Source organism: Aquarana catesbeiana, linkage group LG03 (genome assembly GCF_042186555.1).
Source record: "Aquarana catesbeiana isolate 2022-GZ linkage group LG03, ASM4218655v1, whole genome shotgun sequence".
Taxonomy (NCBI): domain Eukaryota; kingdom Metazoa; phylum Chordata; class Amphibia; order Anura; family Ranidae; genus Aquarana; species Aquarana catesbeiana.
In genome coordinates, this window is record NC_133326.1 from 277,405,621 (window position 1) to 277,431,295 (window position 25,675).

Consider the following 25,675-nt stretch of genomic DNA (forward strand, 5'->3'; position numbering starts at 1 on the left):
CCAGTAGTAGGTTAGAAAAGTCACTTGCCCTCATGTGTGCTGCTACAATGGGCTATATAACACCTAAGCTTGTATACATGCAGAAATGGAAGTTACTTGTGTTCCTTTACATTTTTTTATTTATTTTTCTTTTTTTACTTCAAGGAGCAGTAAGTGTACTTCTGTATATTGTACATGAGTTTTGTTTTGTGTGTGTATATATAACGTTTTTGTTGATCGTGACAAAGGTCTGTCATTCTAGTTTTGTAATAGTTCTGCTGCAAGAGCTTGCATAGTAATGCTTAGTATCAAGCCACTTTCATACAATATTACAATTAAATAATAATTACTGCTTTCATAGCAGTTGCCTTAAAGTTGGCGTGTCAGCTTGTTTTGTATACAGAGTAACAGCATTATTGTACGTCTTTTATTTAGGAAATCTTTGGATTTATATATGTGAGAGAAAAAAATAGCTTCGAGTAGTTCAAGGCAATAGCTTGGATTTTGAAGAAGGCCAGTTTACACTCTGTGTGTGATAGTTACACACTCAGATCCCACTGCTGTAACCATAATCTCTAGGACAACAACCTAACCACCAGCAGACTGAAAGCGATTGTCACAGAGGCAGGCTAACTGAGCATTTGACCCTTTACACGCACAGTGGCCATGTGATTTACACACCATGTGTTTTATTGGAAATGTTCACAGCAACCACTGTTGAAATTTTGACCTTTTTGAAAGAGAATGTCAATGTCGCTCGCTGCCATTCCAGACAGGAATGCAACCGTTTACAGGCTAGGTTAGCTCTTTACATAGGCAGAGTTCTTTAAAAATCATTAAGCTGAAATCTCTGAATGTTCTCTTTAGAAATTAAAGAATACAGGTTTATTCATATCAAAGGCACAGTAGCACATACAGAGATAGTTTAACACATCGTATGGCCAAACCTCAGTGCAACGTAGATATTGGCTAAGAAAAAAACGTGATGCACATCCCAGTTGGGCGTGTCCAGTATTTCTTCTGGGTTTCTTTAGATACTATACAAAATGTGGCAGCTGATTTATTGCATTGGTCCCAAGATCATCTTGAAGTGTTGTGAATTTGATCAGTAGATGACTTTGCAAGAGGATCTTAGCATAGTTGCACTGTCCTGACAAATGGAACCAAAGGAGGAGAAAAAAGACATAGACATATAAGGGTAACATTAGCCTAGTCTATGCATCAGGTGGTGTTTGGATTTGAATTGTGGAGAACCACAGAAAACAATTTACAGTGGGGACGGAAAGTATTCAGACCCCCTTAAATTTTTCACTTTGTTATATTGCAGCCATTTGCTAAAATCTTAAGTTCATTTTTTTCCTCATTAATGTACACACAGCATCCCATATTGACAGAAAAACACAGAATTGACATTTTTTCAGATTTATTAAAAAAAAACAAAACTGAAATATCACATGGTTCTAAGTATTCAGACCCTTTGCTCAGTATTTAGTAGAAGCACCCTTTTGATCTAATACAGCCATGGGTCTTTTTGGGAAAGATGCAACAAGTTTTTCACACCTGGATTTGGGGATCCTCTGCCATTCCTCCTTGCCAGATGCTCTCCAGTTCTGTCAGGTTGGATGGTAAACGTTGGTGGACAGCCATTTTTAGGTCTCTCCAGAGATGCTCAATTGGGTTTAAGTCATGGCTCTGGCTGGGCCATTCAAGAACAGTCACGGAGTTGTGAAGCCACTCCTTCGTTATTTTAGCTGTGTGCTTAATGTCATTGTCTTGTTGGTAGGTAAACCTTCAGCCCAGTCTGAGGTCCTGAGCACTCTGGAGAAGGTTTTCGTCCAGGATATCCCTGTACTTGGCCGCATTCATCTTTCCCTCGATTGCAACCAGTCGTCCTGTTCCTGCAGCTGAAAAACACCCCCACAGCATGATGCTGCCACCACCATGCTTCACTGTTGGGACTGTATTGGACAGGTGATGAGCAGTGCCTGGTTTTCTCCACACATACCGCTTAGAATTTTAAGGCCAAAAAGTTCTATCTTGGTCTCATCAGACCAGAGAATCTTATTTCTCACTATTTTGGAGTCCTTCAGGGTTTTTTTTTTCTTTTAGCAAACTCCATGCGGGCTTTTATGTGTCTTGCACTGAGGAGAGGCTTCCGTCGGGCCACTCTGCCATGAAGCCCCAACTGGTGGAGGGCTGCAGTGATGGTTGACTTTCTACAACTTTCTCCCATCTCCTGACTGCATCTCTGGAGCTCGGCCACAGTGATCTTTGGGTCCTTCTTTACCTCTCTCACCAAGGCACTTCTCCCTCGATAGCTGTTTGGCCGGACGGCCAGCTCTAGGAAGGGTTCTGGTCATCTCAAACGCCTTCCATTTAAGGATTATGGGGGCCACTGTTCTCTTAGGAACCTTAAGTGCAGCAGAAATTTTTTTGTAACCTTGGCCAGATCTGTGCCTTGCCACAATTCTGTCTGAGCTCTTTAGGCAGTTCCTTTTGACCTCATGATTCTCATTTGCTCTGACATGCACCGTGAGCTGTAAGGTCTTATATAGACAGGTGTGTGGCTTTCCTAATCAAGTCCAGTCAGTATAAACAAACACAGCTGGACTCGAAGGTGTAGAACCATCTCAAGGATGATCAGAAGAAATGGACAGCGCCTGAGTTAAATATGAGTGTTACAGCAAAGGGTCTGAATACTTAGGACCATGTGATATTTCAGTTTTTCTTTTTTAATAAATCAAAAATGTCAACAATTCTGTGTTTTTCTTTCAATATCGGGTGCTGTGTGTACATTGAGGGTAAAAAATGAACTTTAAGGCCCCTTTCACACGAGGCGGACTCCGCTTCCACGGAGTCCGCCGGCTCAGCGGGAGATCAGTCCATTGATCTCCGCTGAGCCGGCGGATGACAGGTCCCTCTCTGCTCACTGAGCAGGGAGGGGCTTGTCAGGCGCCGCTGCCGCCTATGGAGGGATCGGATGAAAAGAAACAGCATGTCCGTTTTCATCAGATCTCAACTGATCCGATAGCGACGGACCTGGACGTAGGGCCATACGTCTGCTTTTAGCGGACCACGTCGGATGTCAGTGGACATGTCTCCGCTGACATCCGTCGCTCCATAGGCTAACATGGAGCGCCCGTTCAGGTCCGTCGTCAAAACTGACAGGCGGACCTGAACAGTCCGATCGTGTGAAAGGGGCCTAAAATATTTTAGCAAATTGCTGCAATATAACAGAGTGAAAAATTTAAGGGGGTCTGAATACTTTCTGTCCCCACTGTATATATTTCAAGTGGTCACAAAAGTAGGGTACCTGTTGTGGTGTTTGGCTACCCGTTCTTCTAGATGCTGAAGGAGGGTTAGTTCAGTGTACCACTCAGCAGTTGTGGGCACAGAGGTCTATTTCCAATGTCTCAGAATATCATTCATGGCAGCAAGTAAGAAGTGAAGGAAGCATTTCTTGGCAAATTGACTGTGCACTTTGCAAGTGCAATCGCACTAATTTTTCCCAGAGCTTAATAAATGTGAAGCTCTGTTGATTTCCATCATGCAATAGTGCAAAATGCTGTTTATTTTTTCCACCTGATTTGGTATTCTTTACAAAGTGGGTATTCCTTACAATGTGAAACTTCTCCACATTCACTAAGCTCTGGGGAAATTAAGTGCAACTGCACTTGCAAATTGCACAGTCTATTTGCCTTTAGGAAATCAATCCCACTGTCTCAGGTCCACATAAGGAATTGTGAACAGGACAAGCCAGCTGAAGACATAGCGTTCCCTATTTTTTGTGTCAGTGGACCTGTGTGGTGAGCTTAGTGTTTTGCCAGAGTCCCATGCCTTAAAAAGAAAGGCAAAACAGAAGGTTAAAGAATGGGGTCTACTTGGTGGCAGAACCTAGGAGAGTCAAACTAGTGATGCCTGCGAGAGAGACTTCTCCTGTATAATCCCTAAAGTGGTTGTAAAGGCATAAGGGTTTTTTTTACCTTCATGCATTCCATGCATGAAAGTAAAAAAAACTGTGCAGCAGCCCGCCTAATACTTACCTGAGCCCCCTCTCAAACCAGCAATGTCCACGAGAGCCTTGCCTCTCTGGGGACTTGCACTCCTGTCAATCACAGCCACTGAGCCAATCGGGAGACTGACGGGACGGGGCCAAGCTGTAGGCCCGTGTGTGAATGGACAGAGGCACAGTTCAGGAGCGTGCCTGCTTGGGCAAGCTGCTTGCTGTGAAAGCACCCGGCAGATGGAGGGGCCAGGAGCACCGGTGTGGGACCTGAGAAGAGGACCTGGGCTGCTCTATGCAAAACCATTGCAAAGAGCAGGCATGTATAACATGTTTGTTTAAAAAAAAAAAAAATGGGTTTTAATATCGCTTTAACTTGCCTTTTGTCGTTGAAGATCCAATCCAGTATAGAAACCAAGTTGCTGGATCTATGATATAGTTTAACAAACTGTACGAAAGCCTTGCCCTTCCAGATATAGAACTATAATATATTGCAGATGGGGTGGGGTTCCAGCCCAGATGTATACTGAAAGAGCTAATTTTACCCTGGAGAAGAATAGTCTGGAGTACTATTGGGACTGCCTGAAATGTCCATTTTGAATAATGCCAAAACACGAGTGATGCATTGTAGCTCAGGCCTTGAGTCTGGTGAGGGAGCCTTGTAGGAGGGGAGGAAAATTAAGATGCTTGAGGCCCTGTAGTCCCGAATAGGGATTTGGTGGTCCAATGGAAGAGGGATACGCTGGTTAAGTGTTCCCAGTCTCCAGGGGGGCAGAAAGAGGTCACGTTCAATTGAATTTGAGGGACTTGACTTTAAAGCTACTGTACTCCAAGTCCTGCATGAAGGAAAGGACTGCTATGCAAGGGTTGGATATGAACAGGAGCATATCTTTGGTTGTGGTTCCATCTTTTGATGGGTGTCCCGTTTCTTATACCTAAAGATTGGGGTTGGCAGATTGTGCCAGCTGCTCCATGCCAGCATGTATAAGAGATGAGGGGACATCACTGGTATGTTACCATTGTGGATTTGAACAGGGTCTAAAAGGGATCCATTTTCAAGATTCCAGGCCGAGGGTGAGCAGTGAAAGCCATTTACTTTTTCAAGGAGGCGGTCCAGATTTCTGAGTTGAAGTGTAGTCCAAAGAAACCCCCAATCTAGAAAGCTTTCGCCAGAAAGCCTAGTGTATCAGTGATGGTGTTTTTGATTGTCTTGGTCAAGATGTACTAATGAGGGAATGTTTGTAACCTATTATGCGCTGGTTAAAGGTATATAACTCATGCACCAGGTTGGATCTTTCCCAGCTTTAGGAATAAAAGATCCGAGGGCTTCCTGCGATTTTGTCATGGCAATGGTTTTTGTATAGATACTGTGTATATGCAGGTTCTGGGATAGGAAAAAGTGTCTTTGAACTGTTTATACAATGTCTAGTGAACCCACCTGGTTCCAAACTTTTTTTTGCTGATGGGAGGGAGGACATTGACTGTTTCCTTTGCAGTGAAGAGGGAAACTGGAGCTGTAATGGCTTCCTGAGAAAGGTGTAACCAAATGCTCCTCCTATGTATTGCTGGAGGTGAACCTGAAATTCTGGAGCTGAAGATGGGCCCGACTGGGGAGAAATATTTTATAGATGTGTGTAATATTCATGGTGGGTTTTGGCTATTTCTAAAGATGTATGGGTAGTGCCACTGGGTTAGGGTCATTATATTAGGAATGTACAGTGGCTATAGACTACACACCCCTGTACAAAAGCCAGGTTTTTGAGATGTAAAAAAAATCAGACCAAGATAAATCGCTACAGAATTTTTCCCACCTGTAACCACTTCAGCCCTGGGAAGATTTGGCTGCTCAATGACTGGCAATTTTTTGCGATCTGGCACTGCGGCGCTTTAATTGAAAATTGCGTGGTCGTGTGACGTCCCTTAAAAAATTGACTTTTTTTTTTTTTTTTTTCTCCCCCACAAATAGAACTTTCTTTTGGTGGTATTTGATCATCTCTGCAGTTTTATTTTTTGTGCTATAAACAAAAAGCGCCAATTTTCAAAAAAATACTATTTTTGTACTTTTTGCTATAAATAAATATCCCTAATTTTTTTTTCAGTTTAGGCCGATATGTATTCTACATATTTTTGGTAATAAAAATTGCAATAAGCGTTTATTTTGTAGATGCTTTAACTTTTGCACAAACCAGAGGAAAGATTTATGGCATTTTTATCATTTTATTTATTTTTTTACTAGTAATGGCGGTGATCAGCAATTTTTATCGTGCCTGCGACATTGTGGGGGACAGATCGGACACTTTTGGGACCATTGGCATTTATACAGCGATCAGTGCTATAAAAATTCACTGATTACTGTGTAAATGTCACTGGCAGGGAAGGGGTTAACACTAGGGGGCGATCAAGGGGTTAATTGTGTGTCCTAGGGAGTGATTCTGTGGGGGATGGGACTGCCAGAGTGAGGAGAGCGATCTGTTGTTCATACTTGGTATGAACAACAGATCGCTCTCCTCACCCCTGATCTGTCAATGTAATCGGATAGATCTCCGTGCTGTCTGTGTGGCGCGGGTGCCCAGTTACCGCGACCGCCGGGCACGCACATCGGCTCTGGCGTTGCACCCCTGCGGTGGCTGGTCGGGAACTGGTTAACCACTTGCTGTCTAGCCCAATTTTGACATTTCTCACATGTAAAAATCAGCGTTTTATTTTTTTTGCTGAAAAATTACTTGGAACCCCCAAATGTTCTATATTTTCTGAAAGCAGAGGCTTTGCAATTTTTATGTTCCAAGATGATTGTGGATATATGGAAAGAACCTGCACTCTGAAAGCATCCAAATTTATTTATTCCATAATCGCCAAGTACAGAGTAACTAACATGTTTAGGGGAAGAGCCTTGTTCACAACTGTTCTGAGTTTGTGACGAGTGGGAGGTCTTCTGAACCTGGCACCTGGAGCGAAGGTACCAGTAACCAACACGCATACAGTGGAACCTTACTTACCGAGTAAGATGATTAACAAGCGTTTTTGAAAGACTAGCAACTTTTTTTTTTTTTTTTTTTTTAAATCCTGACTCTGTTTGCGAGTGTTGTCTCGCAAAACAAGCAGGATTCAAGCCAATGGGGTGTGCAGTACCGCATTTGGCCAGAGATGTGGGGGTGCTGGTGACACTCGGAACAGTTCGGAGCCACTTGGAAACACTCGGTTTCCGAGGCTTTCTGAGTTCAGTCGAGCTGTTCCCGAGTATTTCCAAGGCTTTCCGGCGCTGCCGCCCCCCCCACCTCTGGCCACATGCGGTATTGCATGCAATAGAAGTCAATGTGAAACAAATTAATTATCTTCGTTTCCACTTCTATGGGGAAACTCTTTTGATATGCGAGTGCTTTGGATTACAAGCATTCTGGAACGGATTATACTCGTATTCCGAGGTTCCACTGTATCTGGAGGTTTTCACACAGCGGTGCTAACTTGTGTGTACATTGCAAGATGATTGTGCAGCTGTGTATTAAATTTTCAGGAAAAAAATGCACTTGACCACTTAAGGAACAAGCCTATTTGACATTTGTTGTTTACAAGTTAAAATCAGTATTTTTTTGCTAGAAAATGACTTGGAACCCCCAAATAATATATATTATTTTTTTTTTTTTATTATTATTAAAATTGAGATGGTTGCAATACTTTGTCACACCATATTTGTGCAGCATTCTTACAAAAAGTATTTTGTAAAAATATATATATATATTTTTTTTTTTAATTTTAAAAAATAAAACCGTAAAGTTAGCCAATTTTTTTTTTTTTTGTATAATGTGAAAGATGCTGTTGGGTATCAAATTTACTCGGCCGAACGTAGACTGGTGTCAAACTACAGTACTTTAACCGCACGCCCCAGCCGCCGCAGTTTTACTGCGGCACCATGGCTCGGCTGCGCGAATTGCTGTCATGGTACGTCGGTACCATAGACGACCATTAGGGGGCGGGTGCGCGCCGCCTGAGCCGATGCTCCCGTGATCGCTCGGGGCACACGGAGAACCCGGAACTGTGTGTGTGAACACAGTCTGAGGGGAGAACTGACAGATCCTCTGTTCATACAGAGTATGAACAGAGGATCTGTTAGTTTCCCTGCACAGTCCACATCCCCCTTCAGTTAGAACTCTTCCTAGGACACACGTTAACCCCTTCACTGCCCCTGACATTTTTACAGTAATCTATGCATTTTTAATCGCACTGATCGCTGTATTTAATGTCCATTGTCCCAAAAATGTGTCAAAATTGTCTGTGTCCGCCATGATGTCGTAGTCACAATAAAAATAGCTCATCGTCGCCATTACTAGTAAAAAAAAATTTATAAAAATGCCATAAAACTATCCCCTATTTTGTGGACTCTATAATTTTTGCGCAAACCAATCAATATACGCTTGTAGATAAATATGTAGAAGAATATGTATCGGCCTAAACTGGGGGGGGGAATTATTTTTTTTAATATTTTTTGGGGGGGATATTTATTATAGCAAAAAGGTATGCGTTTTTCAAAATTGTCGCTTTTTTTTTTTGTTTATAGCGCAAAAAATAAAAACTGCAGAGGTGATCAAATACCAAAAGAAAGCTCTATTTGTGGGGAAAAAAGGACGTCGATTTTGTTTGGGGGCCACGTCGGACGACCGCGAAATTGTCAGTTAAAGCGACGTAGTGCCGAATCGCAAAAATTGCTCTGGTCTTTGGCTAGTGAAATGGTACGGGGCTGAAGTGGTTAAAATCTCCCTAGGCGACGCTTTCAATTTTTTTTTTTTTTAACAGGTTACCTGTTTAGAGTTAGAGGTGGTCTAGTGCTATCTAATGATCGTGGCAATAACTCACGAATGGTTTGAACACAGTTTACATATGGGCGTGACTTGCATATGCTTCTGTGCGTAAATTTTTTTTTTTTTATATTTTCATTTTACACTGTCCCTTCAAAAAAATTTTATTTTTTGATCCCTTTTATTCCTATTGCAAGGAATGTAACAATCCCTTGTAATCAAAATAAGCAGGACAGGGCCTCTTTAATGTGATATCTGGGGAGGGGGGTCAAAAAGATGGATGTAAACCCTCACATATACCCAGTGAAATGAATAGCCTCAGATGATACACAGACGAAACAAATTTCTCTACACAAGTTGTACATGCATATCTGCTGTCTAAAGTGCACATCGTGCTGGATTTTTCACTCCCTCATTCGGTAGTGTAGTCTTAGATTACCCTAGCAAACAGATAATTGGAGGAAAAGGTGCACGCCCCCCCTCAACACAAAGGCCCCCACCACACACACACACACACACACACACACACACACACACACACACACCAACACAACATCCCTCACCCCCCCCCCCCCCCCCGACACCCACGCACACATCCCCCCCCCCCCCCCCATGCCACACGCCACAACACAACATCCCCTAACACACACGCACCCCCCCCCCACTACACACGTGCACACACACACGCACCCCACCACCACACACACACACACGCACCCCCCCACCGCACACACACGCACCCCCCCACCGCACACACGTGCACACCTCACACCCCACCACACGCACATGCGCACCAGTTTGCTGTAATTTCCTAGATGAGCATGTTCTCTGACGGCCGCGGTCTGAAACTCGTGAACTCTGAGGGAGATAAGATACGTTAGAAGAATCAGAATCATTGGCTTTATCTTTGCTTTTACATGGTATACTTTTTTGTGAGCCGGCTTACCTTCGCCCCCGCGTAGACCGTTTGCTTGGAGCCAAGAATAAGCATATTTGCCTGAAAGGGCCATTTTATTTCTTGATAATTTGTCTTCTTTTTTAAGGAGATGCTCCTTGATGAACTGCTGAATATGCTCTTTCAGGCGTGCATCAAAGGCTCCAAAAATCAGGATTGTTGAGTGGTGTTGTATTATCAGTGTATATTTGTTTGATCTCCTGATCAACTAATTTGAGCTCTTTCCTATAGTATTCAATTCACAACTCCATCATCTTCCTTGAACACTCCTGGAGGTTCAACTCCCAACGGCCTTTGAGATTTAAATGGAGAGCCCAGATATTAGGAACTACCTGTATCCTCAGGCCCTTGGGGTTCAGATTCTCCGTTATATACTGCTCAATATATTTAATATCCAAAAAAGACTGCCTTTCCGCTCAAATACCTGCAGGAGCTTCTGATACAGCAGGTCCTCCTTTTTTCTAATATTTACCCTTAAATACAGATGTGGTTTTCTAATTCTTACGGGTTCTGAACATGGTAGCACGTCCTCCTTAACCACTTCCAGACAGTGCATTTTCACCCCCTTCCTGCCCAAGCCAATTTTCAGCTTTCAGCGCTGTCGCACTTTGAATAACAATTGCACGGTCATACAACACTATACCCAAATGAAATTTTTATCCCCACTAATAGAGCTTTCTTTTGGTGGTATTTGATCACCCCTGCGTTTTTTTTTTTTTTTCTTGCGCTATAAACAAGAGTGACAAGTTTGAAAAAAAAAAAAAAAAAACACAATATTTTTTACTTTTTGCTATAATAAATATCCAAATTTTTTTTTTTTAAACAAATTTTTTCCTCCGTTTAGGCCGATACATATTCTTCTCCATATTTTTGGTAAAAAATATTGCAATAAGCGTATATTTATTGGTTTGTGCAAAAGTTATAGCGTCTACAAAATAAGGGGATAGATTTATAGCATTTTTATTATTTATTTTTTTTTTTACTAGTAATGGCGATCTGCGATTTTTATCGTGACTGTGATATTGCGGTGGACACATCGGACAATTTTGACACATTTTTGGGACCATTCACATTTATACAGCGATCCGTGCTATAAAAATGCATTGATTACTGTATAAATGTGACTGGCAATGAAGAGGTTAACCAGGAGGGGACGCTGTAGGGTTAAATGTGTTCCTAAGGAGTGATTCTAACTGGGGGGGAGAGGATTCACAAGGGGAGGAGACCGATCGGTGTTCCTCTGTACAAGGAACACACCATCGGTCTCCTCACATCTGACAGGACGTGGATCTGTGTGTGTACACACAGATCCATGGTCCTGCTCGGTTACCGGGCAATCGCGGGTGCCTGGCGGACATCGCGGCCGCCGCGCATGCACAGCGGGACCCGAGTGACGCGGCGGGCGTGCGCGCCCCCCTAGGGATCCTGGAAGGCAGCGCCGTCATATGACGGCGGCCCAGGATAACAGCTGCACCGTCCCGCCGACATATGACGGTGGGCGGGCAGCAAGTGGTTAAAGTGGTGTTCCGGCCGAAATTATACTTTTTAAATAAAAATACCCCTATAATACACAAGCTTAATGTATTCTAGTAAAGTTAGTCTGTAAAGTAAGGTCTGTTTTGTTAGTTTATAGCAGTAGTTTGTTATTTTATAAACTTACAGCAGGCCGTGGGTATCTGAAGCCAGACTATTTCTTCCTGGATCTCAGCCTTGCAGATCTCGCACATGCTCAGTGCAGCACAAGCAGTGTAATAGGTTTCAGGTCAGGTTTCCATAGCAACGGCAGTGTCAGAGGAAGTTGCTGCCCCTTCCCAGAAGGCATTGCAAACAGGAAATGATGCGATGGGCCAGGGAGGAGGAAGTGAAAAATGAATACAGCAGATATATAGTAGGTGCTGAGATAAAAAAATATAATAATTCCTTTACAGTGCACAGTTTAGTGAGGGATGCTGAAGAGTTGTAAAAGTGGGTGGAACTCCACTTTAAGAACCTGGACCATCCCAAGACTCATGGCGGAATTGTGACACAGGGGTATTTCGTACCCGGCTTCGGCTTGCAGAGAGGAGCTATTATTATTCCTCTGTGCTTCAGGCTCTAATATTGTCACCTTGTCCCTTTTACAGTTTCACGCCACCCGGAGCTCACTGGCAACTTCCTGTCAGGAGTGGCGGGCCAGGGTTAAGGTTTTTGTAAACCATCCGAGTCCGGCCCCAGAGGCTCCTACCGCTCTAGCGACATCAGTGGGTTTCAGGACCCCCTTGGTATCATGCCCTGTACCTTTAGGTTAAAAATAAAGAATTACATGTGCCCCTTCCATTTCCCTGGCACATTTCATTCTTGGGAATCTTAAAAAAAAAAAGGTGGTAGCAGTCTGGCGCTATATAGACACAGAACCGTTTTGTTGGGCTGAGGTCGCCAGTTTGTGCGATATGTCAGTCGCCCTCTTATACCACGTACTGGTGCCCCAATAGGCTTTCCCTAGCTTACATCCAGCTCATTCTGCTTCTTTTTCACAAGTTAGGTCGGCCGATTAATTTTTAGCGAAGTCGCATATTTGTAGCAACTTCAACCATGGCAAGTACGCATCAGTGAATCAGGCTATACAATTTATCATCGGGGTGGGTGAGGGCGCTTGGCTGTCCAAAGCTGACCTAGCAGATGCTTTCAGACTTCTCCTGATTCTGCTGTCGCTCTGGCAGCGGCATGGGATAAGGTGGAGGGGTCTGTGTTATTTTGCTACTAAACTAACCTTTGGGTCCAAAGCAGCCTTTGGCCATACTTTAGCGCTGGCACTCAGCTGGATACTCACCCATGGAGTATGCTGTTCTTGAAGTCATCTACTATCTGGACGATTCCAAACAGGCCCCCGCCGATCTACGGAAACTGACATCACTTTTCTCAGTGCTTAACGTCCCTCTGGAGGCAAGGAAAATGTAAGGCCTGGTGACTGCACTTACGTTCCTTGGGTTCACGCTGAATCCCCAGGCCATGCAGGCCAGTCTTTCTACAGATAAGCTAGAGAGGATCAGAGACCATATACATGTGTTTACGATCTCCCAGGCCTGTTCTAGAGTAGAATTGCAGTCATTGTTGGGCATGCTAAATGCTCACAGCTCAAGCTATCATACAGCACTATCAAGACTTATCTGGTGGGAATTCAAGACTTTTGTCATTGTACGACCCCAATAGGCCATCCATTTTTGCAGCAAATCCCATCAAGGCTATTCTTAAGGAGATTCAGAAGAGCAGCCTCCTACCAAGGTTGGCAGACTCCCCATCACAGAGCATATTCCTGAGCATGTCGGATATACTTTCCTGGTCTCCTTTTGGGCGGCTACCCAGTTAGGTCCACTAGGCCAGGGTTTCTCAACTCCAGGCCTCAAGATGCCCCAACAGGTCATGTTTTCAGGATTTCCCTCAGATGAAACAGCTGTGGTAATTACTAAAGGCAGTGAAACTGATCAAATCACCTGTGTAAAATAATGGAAATCCTGAAAACATGACTTGTTGGGGCGCCTTGAGGACTGGAGTTGAGAAACACTGCTCTAGGCAGCCATGTATCTGGCTTTCTATGCTTTCCTCAGGCCGGGTGGGTTCACTAGTACTGGGAAGAGATCCCGTATACTCTTGATCAGCCAGTTAGGTACCCTAATCATTTCCGGTGGCATCTGGACGCTTGCAAGACGCAGCAGACAGGAGACGGTAATGACATTAAAGATTTTGAGGCCAGCAATGCCTGGTGCCCGGTCAGTCTTAGATCAACTCATGGTGGCAACAGCGGATGAACCCAGGGATAGGCCACTTTGCCTTTCCTAGAGCTCCCTTCTCCACAAGCACTGTTCATGAAACCTTGCTGTACGCTGCTGCCGCCAAACCTAGGTGTGGACTTCAAAGCTTATTCCAGACATTCTTTCAGGATAGGTGCGGGTTCTGCTGCTTCTTGCCAAGGGGTCCGTGTTCACGTAATTAAAGAGGCGCTCCACCCTAAAAAATAAAAATATTTAAAGCCAGCAGCTACAAATACTGCAGCTGCTGACTTTTAATAAATGGACACTTACCTGTCTAGGGTGCCTGCGATGTTGGCAGCAGATGACGAGCAATCGCTCGGTTCTCTGCTGCCCCCACCGCCATCCTCGGTCAGGAAATCAGGAAGTGAAGCATTGCGGCTTCACTGCCCGGGTTCCCTACTGTGCATGCGTGAGTCTTCACTGGTCCCCGTTGTGTTGTGGGAACTGTGTGTTTCCCAGAACACAACAGGGGGGGGGGCAGGCATCTGCGGCTAGCTATTCCCGGAAGTGGGTGCAGATACCTGTATTATACAGGTATCTGCACCCCCCTCCCCCCTGAAAGGTGCCAATTGTGGCACCGGAGGGGGGAGGAATCCGATGAGTGGAAGTTCCACTTTAGGCTGGAACTCCGCTTTAAGAAGTTAGGTAGGTGGAATTCAGCATGTGGCTCCAGATATATCCCGGATCCACATGTTGAGATGTCACAGGCTTTTATGCATTGGGCTGGTTAATGTTCCATACGGTTACTTTTGTTTAATTTTTTTGCTATCTCATTCAACTGTCTATTTTTGCCCTCTTTAGGCATACTGACCACGTGTCTACGGCACAACCCAGGTCACTTTTCCAGTTTCCCCTCAGACCTTTCCTAATATGGTCTACTAGAGACTCTGAGTACAAATACATTCTACAAGCAATTGTTGGGAACATGCTGAGTAGTGTTCAAAGAAAGCTGAGTCATCCTCCAATAACCATACCAAAGATTGTACCTGAGTCATACTAAAAGGAGGAGAATAATCATCGCTACCATTGGGGATACTAGACAAAGCCAACTCTGCACAGATTTGAATGAGTGGTGGAATTTCTTAGAACAAAACTCTGTAAAAAATACAGAACCTCCTTTAAAATGCATTTTGCAGCAATTAGCAAATGCTTAACCTAATTCCCAGGTGCAGCCTATCTGATTTTATGGCTTCAGTATTATCTCAGGAATACCACATGCAGGGGTGATCAGATCAGTTGACTGCACCTTAAGGAGTCAGGACCAGATGAATAAGTAAACAATATGTTTATTAAGAAAATGATACACATCCCATACCAACACCAGTAAATCATAAACAAGCAAGTGGAAAAATAAATGTAACAATGAAATCCCTAAGTAAATAACTTAACTAACTAAATACAAGTGGGGGGAACACCCATGAGAAAGACAGGCAGAGACAAGGGGAGCAGGAAGCCAGTTAGTGGCAGAAAGGAGCAGGTTTCAGGGGACAGGTCTCGGGATCAAGGTACAAGGAACAGGAACAGATCAGGCTCAGGCAGGAACATGGCTTGCAGGGAAAATGCACCTCAGTGCAAGGTGGGCTTATATACCCCCAGCAGTCCTATCAGGTGCAGCCTAATTACCTGTATGGTCCATCTGCTGGGAGCCACCTGCTGGTGGCCACCAGAACTACACCCTTTGGTTCTAAAAACAACAGTGCCACCAGCAGCTGACCCAAGCAATGACACAGGTCCTGACAGAGTCCCAATTATTTGTTTCTGCATGGGAGTCAGGAAGGTCCTTCTGGACTTCTGGAAGATCCACATGACAGATGCCAGCCTGTCGAGCTGGATAGGAGTCCCGAGAACCTTGTCAGTGCAGGAGACTTGGAGGCTTGAGATATCTAATCTCCCCATCAATATTTTGAAACGTTGGGCAATTTAATTGTCCCTGCCACACTTGACATCCGCACTGGAGGTTCAGACCCGAATTCAGTTAGATAATGCCATGGCAGTGGCGTAAATCAATCTTTAGAGAAGTACCAGAAGTCTTGCCCCAGCAAGAGAGGTGGAGCTGATCCTGTCCTGGGTAGAACTTCATGTTGCAGGTGGCACGTTGATAAGATGTTTGTCATGAAAAGAGAATGAAGCGGGACGTACCTGTAATGTTCATGCCCTGACTGTCTGCTTACCTCTCTGGTCTGTTTATCAGCTTTAGGGACCATGCTCTTACACCTGTGTGTTTAAGTAATCTTCTCTCAGCATGACTCCACCCCAGCCTCTAACAGGAAACACTATTTTACCCCGCACACTGCAAGCCAGCCTTGCCCGAGCAACAATTGTGGGAAGGCTTTCCCTGGGTGATTCTTGCTGTGTGCTCTATGTTTGATTCCTGTGTAATGACTTTGGCTTGTTCTCCTGACCATCCCTGTCTGCTTGTTCTCCCAACCTCCCTGTCCAGGACCGTGGCTGCGAACCTCTGTAGCTGCTTCTGAGAACCATCAACCCTCAGTAGTCAGCCATTGGGTCCACAACCTCCGCGGTGCACTCCAAGTCACTTGGTTCCGCAGGTGACCTGACACTACTTTGAGCATTTGGCACCCAGGGTGGATCCTATATCTGGCCACCCCAGCCCCCCCTCCAAGGCAGGCAGGCGGTGCACCGCATGTTGATGTGCCGATGTCGATGTCACGTGTAGAGCCTCTGCGCACTGCAGCCCAGAACCCGGAAGAATCCTCCTCACTCTGCTCCCCTGTGTGGCCAGGCCCCTCCTTCTCCGCAAAAACAGCTCGAGACAGAAATACATGTAACTGGCAGTGGCACACCTACTATGTGCTACTACCAGTGGCATCACTAGGGTTGGTGTCACCTTGTGCGGTAAAACATTGTGTCACCCCCCTCCCCCCAAGCAGAAATGTTTTTCCTGTTTTCTAAAAGTGCGTCAAAGATGCAGCATGCGGGACTTTTGGTGCGCTTTCAAAAAATGCAGAGAAAAATAACGTGCAACCTAAAATCTATAGGACCGCAGCTATAACTGTGGGTAAAATGTAGGAATACCCCATTTACATTACACAGCCCCTGTACCTCTAGACACCAGCACTGAATAGACAGCGGGAGCTGCCAGAGTTAACTTTCCAAGTTAACCAGCAGGTGATTGGTTGCTAGGTGGTCCTAGCAACCAATTACCTGCTGGTTAACTTGGAAAGTTAATTCCAGCAGCTCTTGCTGTCTATTCAGCGCTGCTGTTTCTCTCTCCCATTTTGCCTCCTCCTCCACTCTTCTGTGTGAGTAAATGGTAGACACCTCCAGTGAAGAAGTGGCACCGGCCTGACCCCCCCCCCAATGTGTGGCACCTGGGGTGGAATGCCCCGCCCCCTGCTGGTACACCACTGGGATGAAGAGATCATCATAGTGTAATTCCATTTTATTAGTAGAAAAAGTTAAAACATATACATTTTACACTCAGAAACTCTCTGGGTAAAACAGCGTGTAATGCTGGTTTGGAAACCAGCACCATGGCGTGTCTTTCAAAAGCCGACCGTGACATTACCAGAAGTTTCCGCCTAATGCATTTTGCCCTCCCACTGGGTGCCTTCAGCCTCATCAATGGATCTACACCGGGGACATTTTTTTTTTTCTTTTTTAAATAAAGGACTTGTCAAAAACTTGTGTTGTATCTTTACTAACTTTTTTGCTGAATGAGTAGGGGCACTATGTATCCCATACTTATTCACATGGGGGGGGGGTGGGATCAGATTCCGATAAGCCCCCATGTCCGCAGACCCGCACAACCACCGGCCAGGGTTGTGGGGAAGAGGCCCTTGCATCCATCAACATGGGGACAAGGTATTTTGGGGTGAGGGAACAGAGCCCCCCTGCCACAAAGTACCCCCTCCCATGTTGAGGGCATGTGGCCTAATATGGTTCAGGAGGGGAGGGGCCGCTTGCTCGTCTCCCCCCTTCCTGGCCTGCCAGGCTGCATGCTCGGATAAGGGTCTGGTATGGATTCTGGGGGGGACCCCACTGTTTTTTTTTCTCTTATTTACATTTCAGCTGTCAGTGGGGAAGCCCGTTGACAGCTGATAAGTCATTGATTGTTAAGGACGCGGCAGCTGGCTTCCCACACAATTCTTCACACAGAATCGGTTGATCATTTTTCCGAATTGTTCTGAAAATTTGAAATTCATTAGAAAACTAATACACAAAACAAAATTAAACAAATTTCAACTAAATTCATTACTATTTCATTCGGAGATTTGGATATATCTGAATCACTTAATAACCAAAAATTTGTCCCAATTTCTATTTGGACTGAAATGAATTGCACATGTCTATATCCCACAGTTTGTAGACGCTTCATGCAAACCAATCAATATACACTTATTGGGATTTTTATTTTTTTATGATATAAATTTATGGTAAAATTTGATTTTAGTGGATATGTTTTATGATAGAACTTTTTTAAAAATACCCTATTTTCTACTGTCTGTCTTTTTTTTGTTTATATCGCAAAAAATAAGAAAACCCAGTGGGGATCAAATACCACCAAAAGAAAGCTCTGTGTGAAAAAAATGTCATTTGTGAACAGTATTCCACGACTGCGCAATTGTTCGTTAAAAGTAGCGCAGTGCTAAATAGCAAAACATAGCCTGGTCATGAAGGGGGTGAAATCTAGCAAATGAAATCTTTCTAACGACATTAGAATGTTCTGAGAATGTTTGTCAGACTTTTCCTTTGAACTTCTATCCGTTTATGTGCAGCTTTAGTTGTGTGACATGACATTACCTCATGTGAGAGGAAAGCCATGCGGGACTTGTATGAAGTAAGCTGTGAGGAGATGCCATAGGTCTCCAGGTGTGTGTGGTGTATGAGGGGACCTAATAATAGAGGGTGCCCGCCATCCCCTCACTGTGTCTCTGTGGGGTGAGGAGGTGCCTGCAGACTATGACGAGGCGGGTGTCGGGCCAAAAAAGAGAAGGCCGGGGCAGCAGCAGAGTTGCGGCTTCCAAGGTTCATTCCATGCTCATATTTGGAGCTGGGTGCACAGGAATTTCCCGGCATCCCTCCCACGCATGTCTGTCACCCCAGGCTGACATTAGAGACAGTGAAGGGGAGGAGAGAGGCCGCGCAGTCCGGATACACAGCTCTCCCGGCTCGGACAAGTTGTTCAGGTACCCGGACGCATGCACCTCCTAGTGCTGGGGATTCTGCTCGCCCTCCATCCTGCAGGTAAGAAGAGCTCCGGCCATGACTCGTCATCACTGCTCCGCTCATCATGCAGCATCACACTCTGGAGCATTCATTGGCAGGCGGTACACCCACCGTCATATCAGGAGGATCACATGGCCCTCAGGCTCCTGTTTACTTCAGGCAGACCCAACATAACTCCGATCACTGACATTTCCCCTCTCTGACTCCTATGTGTATCCGACCACTGACATTTCCCCTCACTCCAATGTGTATCCGATCACTGACATTTCCCCTCTCTGACTCCAATGTGTATCCGATCACTGACATTTCCCCTCTCTGACTCCTATGTGTATCCGATCACTGACATTTCCCCTCTCTGACTCCTATGTGATCCGATCACTGACATTTCCCCTCTCTGACTCCAATGTGATCCGATCACTGACATTTCCCCTCTCTGACTCCAATGTGATCCGATCACTGACATTTCCCCTCTCTGACTCCAATGTGATCCGATCACTGACATTTCCCCTCTCTGACTCCTATGTGTATCCGATCGCTGACATTTCCCCTCTCTGACTCCAATGTGATCCGATCACTGACATTTCCCCTCTCTGACTCCTATGTGATCCGATCACTGACATTTCCCCTCTCTGACTCCAATGTGATCCGATCACTGACATTTCCCCTCTCTGAATCCAATGTGATCCGATCACTGACATTTCCCCTCTCTGACTCCTATGTGATCCGATCACTGACATTTCCCCTCTCTGACTCCTATGTGATCCGATCACTGACATTTCCCCTCTCTGACTCCTATGTGATCCGATCACTGACATTTCCCCTCTCTGACTCCAATGTGATCCGATCACTGACATTTCCCCTCTGTGACTCCTATGTGTATCCAATCACTGACATTTCCCCTCACTCCAATGTGATCTGATCACTGACATTTCCCCTCTCTGACTCCAATGTGATCTGATCACTGACATTTCCCCTCTCTGACTTTAATGTGATCCGATCACTGACATTTCCCCTCTCAGACTCCTATGTGACCCAATCGCTGACATTTCCCCTCTCTGACTATTATGTGTATCCAATCACTGACATTTCCCCTCTCTGACTGTTATATGTATCCGATCACTGACATTTCCCCTCTCTGACTCCTATGTGATCCGATCACTGACATTTCCCCTCTCTGACTCCAATGTGATCCGATCACTGACATTTCCCCTCTCTGACTCCAATGTGATCCAATCACTGACATTTCCCCTCTCTGACTCCAATGTGATCCAATCACTGACATTTCCCCTCTCTGACTCCTATGTGATCCGATCACTGACATTTCCCCTCTCTGACTCCTATGTGATCTGATCACTGACATTTCCCCTCTCTGACTCCAATGTGATCCGATCACTGACATTTCCCCTCTCAGACTCCTATGTGATCCGATCACTGACATTTCCCCTCTCTGACTCCTATGTGATCTGATCACTGACATTTCCCCTCTCTGACTCCAATGTGATCCGATCACTGACATTTCCCCTCTCTGACTGTTATGTGTATCCGATCACTGACATTTCCCCTCTCTGACTCCTATGTGATCCGATCACTGACATTTCCCCTCTCTGACTCCAATGTGATCCGATCACTGACATTTCCCCTCTCTGACTGTTATGTGTATCCGATCACTGACATTTCCCCTCTCTGACTCCTATGTGATCCGATCACTGACATTTCCCCTCTCTGACTCCAATGTGATCCGATCACTGACATTTCCCCTCTCTGACTCCAATGTGATCCAATCACTGACATTTCCCCTCTCTGACTCCAATGTGATCCAATCACTGACATTTCCCCTCTCTGACTCCTATGTGATCCGATCACTGACATTTCCCCTCTCTGACTCCTATGTGATCCGATCACTGACATTTCCCCTCTCTGACTCCAATGTGATCTGATCACTGACATTTCCCCTCTCTGACTCCTATGTGATCCGATCACTGACATTTCCCCTCTCTGACTCCAATGTGATCCGATCACTGACATTTCCCCTCTCTGACTGTTATGTGTATCCGATCACTGACATTTCCCCTCTCTGACTGTTATGTGTATCCAATCACTGACATTTCCCCTCTCTGACTCCTATGTGATCTGATCACTGACATTTCCCCTCACTTCTATGTGTATAGCAGATAGGGATCCTATGTGTATAGCAGATAGGGAATTCATACAAAGTTTTCACACTGACCTGCTGTCGTCAGCGTAGGTGTCACCTCTCAGCTCACACAAATATTGTTTCCTTTGTAGATGCTTTGTCATGGCCTGGAATTGTGGAACTGTCAGATCTGGAGGGTGTGCAGTGCATTAGTCAGCAAGAATTGCTACAACTAAGCAGCTATAGGACAGCCAGCTGCATTCATACTTCTGTATTGCATCAACATGCACAAAAAAATATATAATAATTTCATGTTTGCAAAACGTGCAAAAAAAGGAATAATATTCACAATTTTTTCCTGTGTGCAAAACGTGCAAAAAAGGAATAACAATCAAAAATTTGCCATGTGTGCAAAACGTGCAAAAAAAAAAAAAAGAAAAATAATCACAATTGTTTCGTGTGTGCAGAACGTGCAAAAAAAGAAAAATAATTACATTTTTTTCGTGTGTGCAAAACATGCAAAAAAAAAAAAAAAGAATCACACAATTTTTGTGTTTGCAAAAAAAAAAAGTGTCTTGCTTGCAGCACCGTCTATTGTTAAAGCGGTTCTTACAATAACGATAAATACTTTATTGTCATTGCAACGCAAATTAAAGTGAAGTTCTATAAAAACTCCACACATATGTAAACATATAACAACCTCAACATACACACATGTAAACAATTGCGCTTCCCATATAAAAAGCCTAAAAGGAATCCCCGCCACCGCAGCAAAGCCAGGTCACCTGTAGTTATTATTCAAAATTATCATTTAGGGCCTCGATAGCTCTTGATAGCTCTTCTTCAGTCACCTAACTATTAAAAGGGGGCAGCTACAAAAAGTGTAGCTGCTGCCTTTAACCACTTGCCCTCCAGAATATCCCCCCCCCCTCCCCTTCATGACCAGGCCATTTTTTGCAATACAGCACTGCATTACCCGACAATTGCGTGGTCGTGCGATGCTGTACCCAAATAAAAATGATGTCCTTTTTTCCCACAAATAGAGCTTGCTTTTGGTGGTATTTGATCACCTCTGCATTTTTTTTGTGCTATAAACAAAAAAAAAAATCAACAATTTTGATAAAAAAACATTTTTTTTTACTTTCTGTTATATAACATATTCAATAAAAAAACTGAAAAAAAATCAAACTTCTTCATAAATTTAGGACAATAAGAAAAAAATCCCCAAAATATTGATTGGTTTGTGCAAAAGTTATAGCATCTACAAACTATGGGATATTTTTCGCTATTTTTTTTTTTTACTAGTAATGGTGCTGATCAGTGACTTATAGCAGGACTGCGATATTACAGCAGACATTCTTGACACTTTTTGGGGACCAGTTACATTAATATAGTGATCAGTGCTAAAAAATGAACTGTCACTGTACTAATGACACTGGCTGGGAAGGGGTTAACATCAGGGTGATCAAAAGGTTAAATGTGTGCCTAGCTACTTCCGTACAGGGCATTTTCACCCCCTTCCTGCCCAAGCCAATTTTCAGCTTTCAGCGCTGTCGCACTTTGAATAACAATTGCGCGGTCATACAACACTGTACCCAAATGAAATTTTTATCATTTTTTCCCCACTAATAGGGCTTTCTTTTGGTGGTATTTGATCACCCCTGTGGTTTTTATTTCTTGTGCTATAAACAAAACAAGAGTGACAAATTTGAAAAAACACAATATTTTTTACTTTTTGCTATAATAAGTATCCAAAATGTTTTTTTTTTTTTTAAACAAATTTTTTCCTCATTTTAGGCCGATACGTATTCTTCTACATATTTTTGGTAAAAAATATCGCAATAAGCGTATATTTATTGGTTTGCGCAAAAGTTATAACGTCTACAAAATATGGGGATAGATTTATAGCATTTTTATTATTATTTTTTTTTTGCTAGTAATGGCGGCGATATGCGATTTTTATTGTGACTGCGATATTGCGGCGGACACATCGGACAATTTTGACACATTTTTGGGACCATTCACATTTATACAGCGATCCGTGCTATAAAAATGCATTGATTACTGTATAAATGTGACTGGCAATGAAGGGGTTAACCAGCAGGGGGCGCTGTAGGGGTTAATGTGTTGCTAGGGAGTGATTCTAACTGTGTGGGGAGGGGATTCACAAGGGGAGGAGACCGATCGGTGTTCCTCTGTACAAGGAACATACCATCGGTCTCCTCCCATCTGACGGGACCTAGATCTGTGTGTTTACACACACAGATCCAGGGTCCTGCTCGGTTACCGGGCAATCGCGGGTGCCCGGCGGACATCGCGGCCGCTGGACACGCGCACCGGGACCCGAGCGATGCGGCGGACGCACGCCGGCAGCGGCGCGCGCGCGCCCCCTGGGCTGCCTGGAAGGCTGCGCCGTCATATGACGGCGGCCCAAGATAACAGCTGCACCGTCCTGCCGTCATATGACGGTGGGCGGGCAGCAAGTAGCTAGTCAGTGTATATACTGTGTGAGGTGCTTTTACAAGGGGAAAACATGAAATTTATTACCTGCCTTGCAGGGACACAAATTCATCCCTTCCCTCCTGTCAGAACAGAAAACTGTCTTGTTTACATAGGCAGATTGCCATTCTGTCTCTCTGCCCGCTGATCCGTGGGTGCTGGAGGACATAGAGTACCCTGCACCTGACAATCATCTTCCGCATGCACAGCACTACACGGAAGTGTTGGATCACTTATCTATACATGATCCGGCGCACAGATGCCGCCCGTTAGGAGTAAAACTAAAGTGGTTAATAAACAGACACTTACCTGTCCAGAGATCCAGTGCTGCCCTTACCTAGGCCAGTTCTTCATTGGTCTTTGGCTCACCGGCGCTGGCATGTTAACTGTGGGCAGGCAGCTGTGACTCCTTGCGGCTTTACAGCCAGCTGTCCACTGTGCATGAGCGAGCTGCACTGCACTTTGTGATTGGTCCCGCAGCCTTCTGGGATCTGTGATGTGTCATAGAAGGTTACGGGCAGGGAGTTGGGAGGGGGGGACTTCCACTCAGATCTCCTAGGCGATCCAAGCAGAAGTGGGTACCTGTCACTACAGGGTGCCCACTCCCCCGCCCCCCCAAGAAAAGGTATGCCAAGCATGGCGGGGGGGGGGGGGGAGAGAAGGAAGAGCGGAACTTCCCTTTTTGGGTGAAGTTTCGCTTTAATGCCATCCCAAACACAGAAAATAAAAAGTGCAAACCCTCAAAAAGCTACTTGAGCATCTTTGCCATGTTTGTCGTGTTTAGGACACCCCATAAAAAAAAATAGGTTTCCCTACATGCAAAAACATGCATATAGTATCTCACAAAAGTGAATACAGCCCTCACATTTTTTGTAAATATTTTATTATATCTTTGTAATGTAATGTAAAGTAGTGAGTGTACAGCTTGAAAAACAGTGTAAATTTGCTGTCCCCTCAAAATAACAACACACAGCCAAATAATGTCTAAACTGATGGCAACAAAAGTAAGTACACCCCTAAGTGAAAATGTCCAAACTGGGCCCAGTTAGCCTTTTTCCCTCCCCGGTGTCATGTGACTCGTTAGTGTTACAAGGTCTCAGGTGTGAATGGGGAGCAGGTGTGTTAAATTCAGTGTTATCACTCTCTCATACTGGTCACCGGAAGTTCAACATGGCACCACATAACTCTCTGAGGATCTGAAAAAAAGAATTGTTGCTTTACATAAAGATGGCCTAGGCTATAAGAAGATTGCCGAGACCCTGAAACTGAGCTGCAGCACGGTGGCCAAGACCATACAGCGGTTTAACAAGACAGATTCCACTCAGAACAGGCCTCGTCATGGTCAACCACAGAAGTTGAGTGCATGTGCTCAGCGTCATATCCAGAGGTTATCTTTGGGAAATAGATGTATGAGTGTTGCCAGCATTGCTGCAGAGGTTGAAGGGGTGGGGGGGTCAGCCTGTCAGTGCTCAGACCATATGCTGCACACTGCATCAAATTGGTCTGCATGACTGTCATCCCAGAAGGAAGCCTCTTCTAAAGATGATGCTCAAGAAAGCCCGCAAATAGTTTGCTGAAGACAAGCAGACTAAGGACATGAATTACTGGAACCATTGCCTGTGGTCTGATGAGACCAAGATTAATGTATTTGATTCAGATGGTGTCAAACGTGTGTGGTGGCAAGCAGGTGAGGAGTACAAAGACAAGTGTGTGTCGTCTACAGTCAAACATGTTGGTGGGAGTGTCATGGTCGGGGGCTGCATGAGTGCTGCCAGCACTGGGGAGCTACAGTTCATTGAGGGAACCATGAATGCCAACATGTACTGTGAAATACTGAAGCAGAGCATGATCCCCCTCTCTTCGGAGACTGAGCTGCAGGGCAATATTCCAACATGATAACGACCCCAAACACACCTCCAAGACAACCACTGCCTTGCTAAAGAAGCTGAGGGTAAAGGTGATGAACTGGCCAAGCACTTACTCCAGACCTAAACCCTATTGAGCATCTGTGGGGCATCCTCAAAGGGACGGTGGAGGAGTGCAAGGTCTCTAACATCCACCAGCTCTGTGATGTCGTCATGGAGGAGTGGAGGAGGACTCCAGTGGCAACCTGTGAAGCTCTAGTAAACTCCATGCCCAAGAGGGTTAGGGCAGTGCTAGAAAATAATGGTGGCCACACAAAATATTGACACTTTAGGCCCAATTTCGACATTTTCACTTAGGGGTGTACTCACTTTTGTTGCGGTTTAGACATTATAGGCTGTGTGTTGAGTTTTTTTTGAGGGGACAGCAAATGTCATGTTATACAAGCTGTACACTCACTACTTTACATTGTAG

General features: G+C 44.7%; 1 protein-coding gene across 2 annotated transcripts in view; it reads left to right on the top strand.

Moving 5' to 3' along the window:
- Positions 1 to 18,543: 18,543 nt before the first annotated feature.
- Positions 18,544 to 25,675, top strand: part of MSRB3 (methionine sulfoxide reductase B3) — a 250,909-nt gene continuing 243,777 nt past the window's right edge. Inside the window, exon 1 of one of the 2 annotated variants that reach the window (XM_073620129.1) lies at positions 18,544 to 18,723. In XM_073620129.1, the coding sequence (XP_073476230.1) occupies positions 18,678 to 18,723 (46 nt within the window). In that variant the 5' untranslated portion in view covers positions 18,544 to 18,677. The remainder of the gene's footprint in view (positions 18,724 to 25,675) is intronic. The other variant, XM_073620128.1, reaches the window with a different exon arrangement.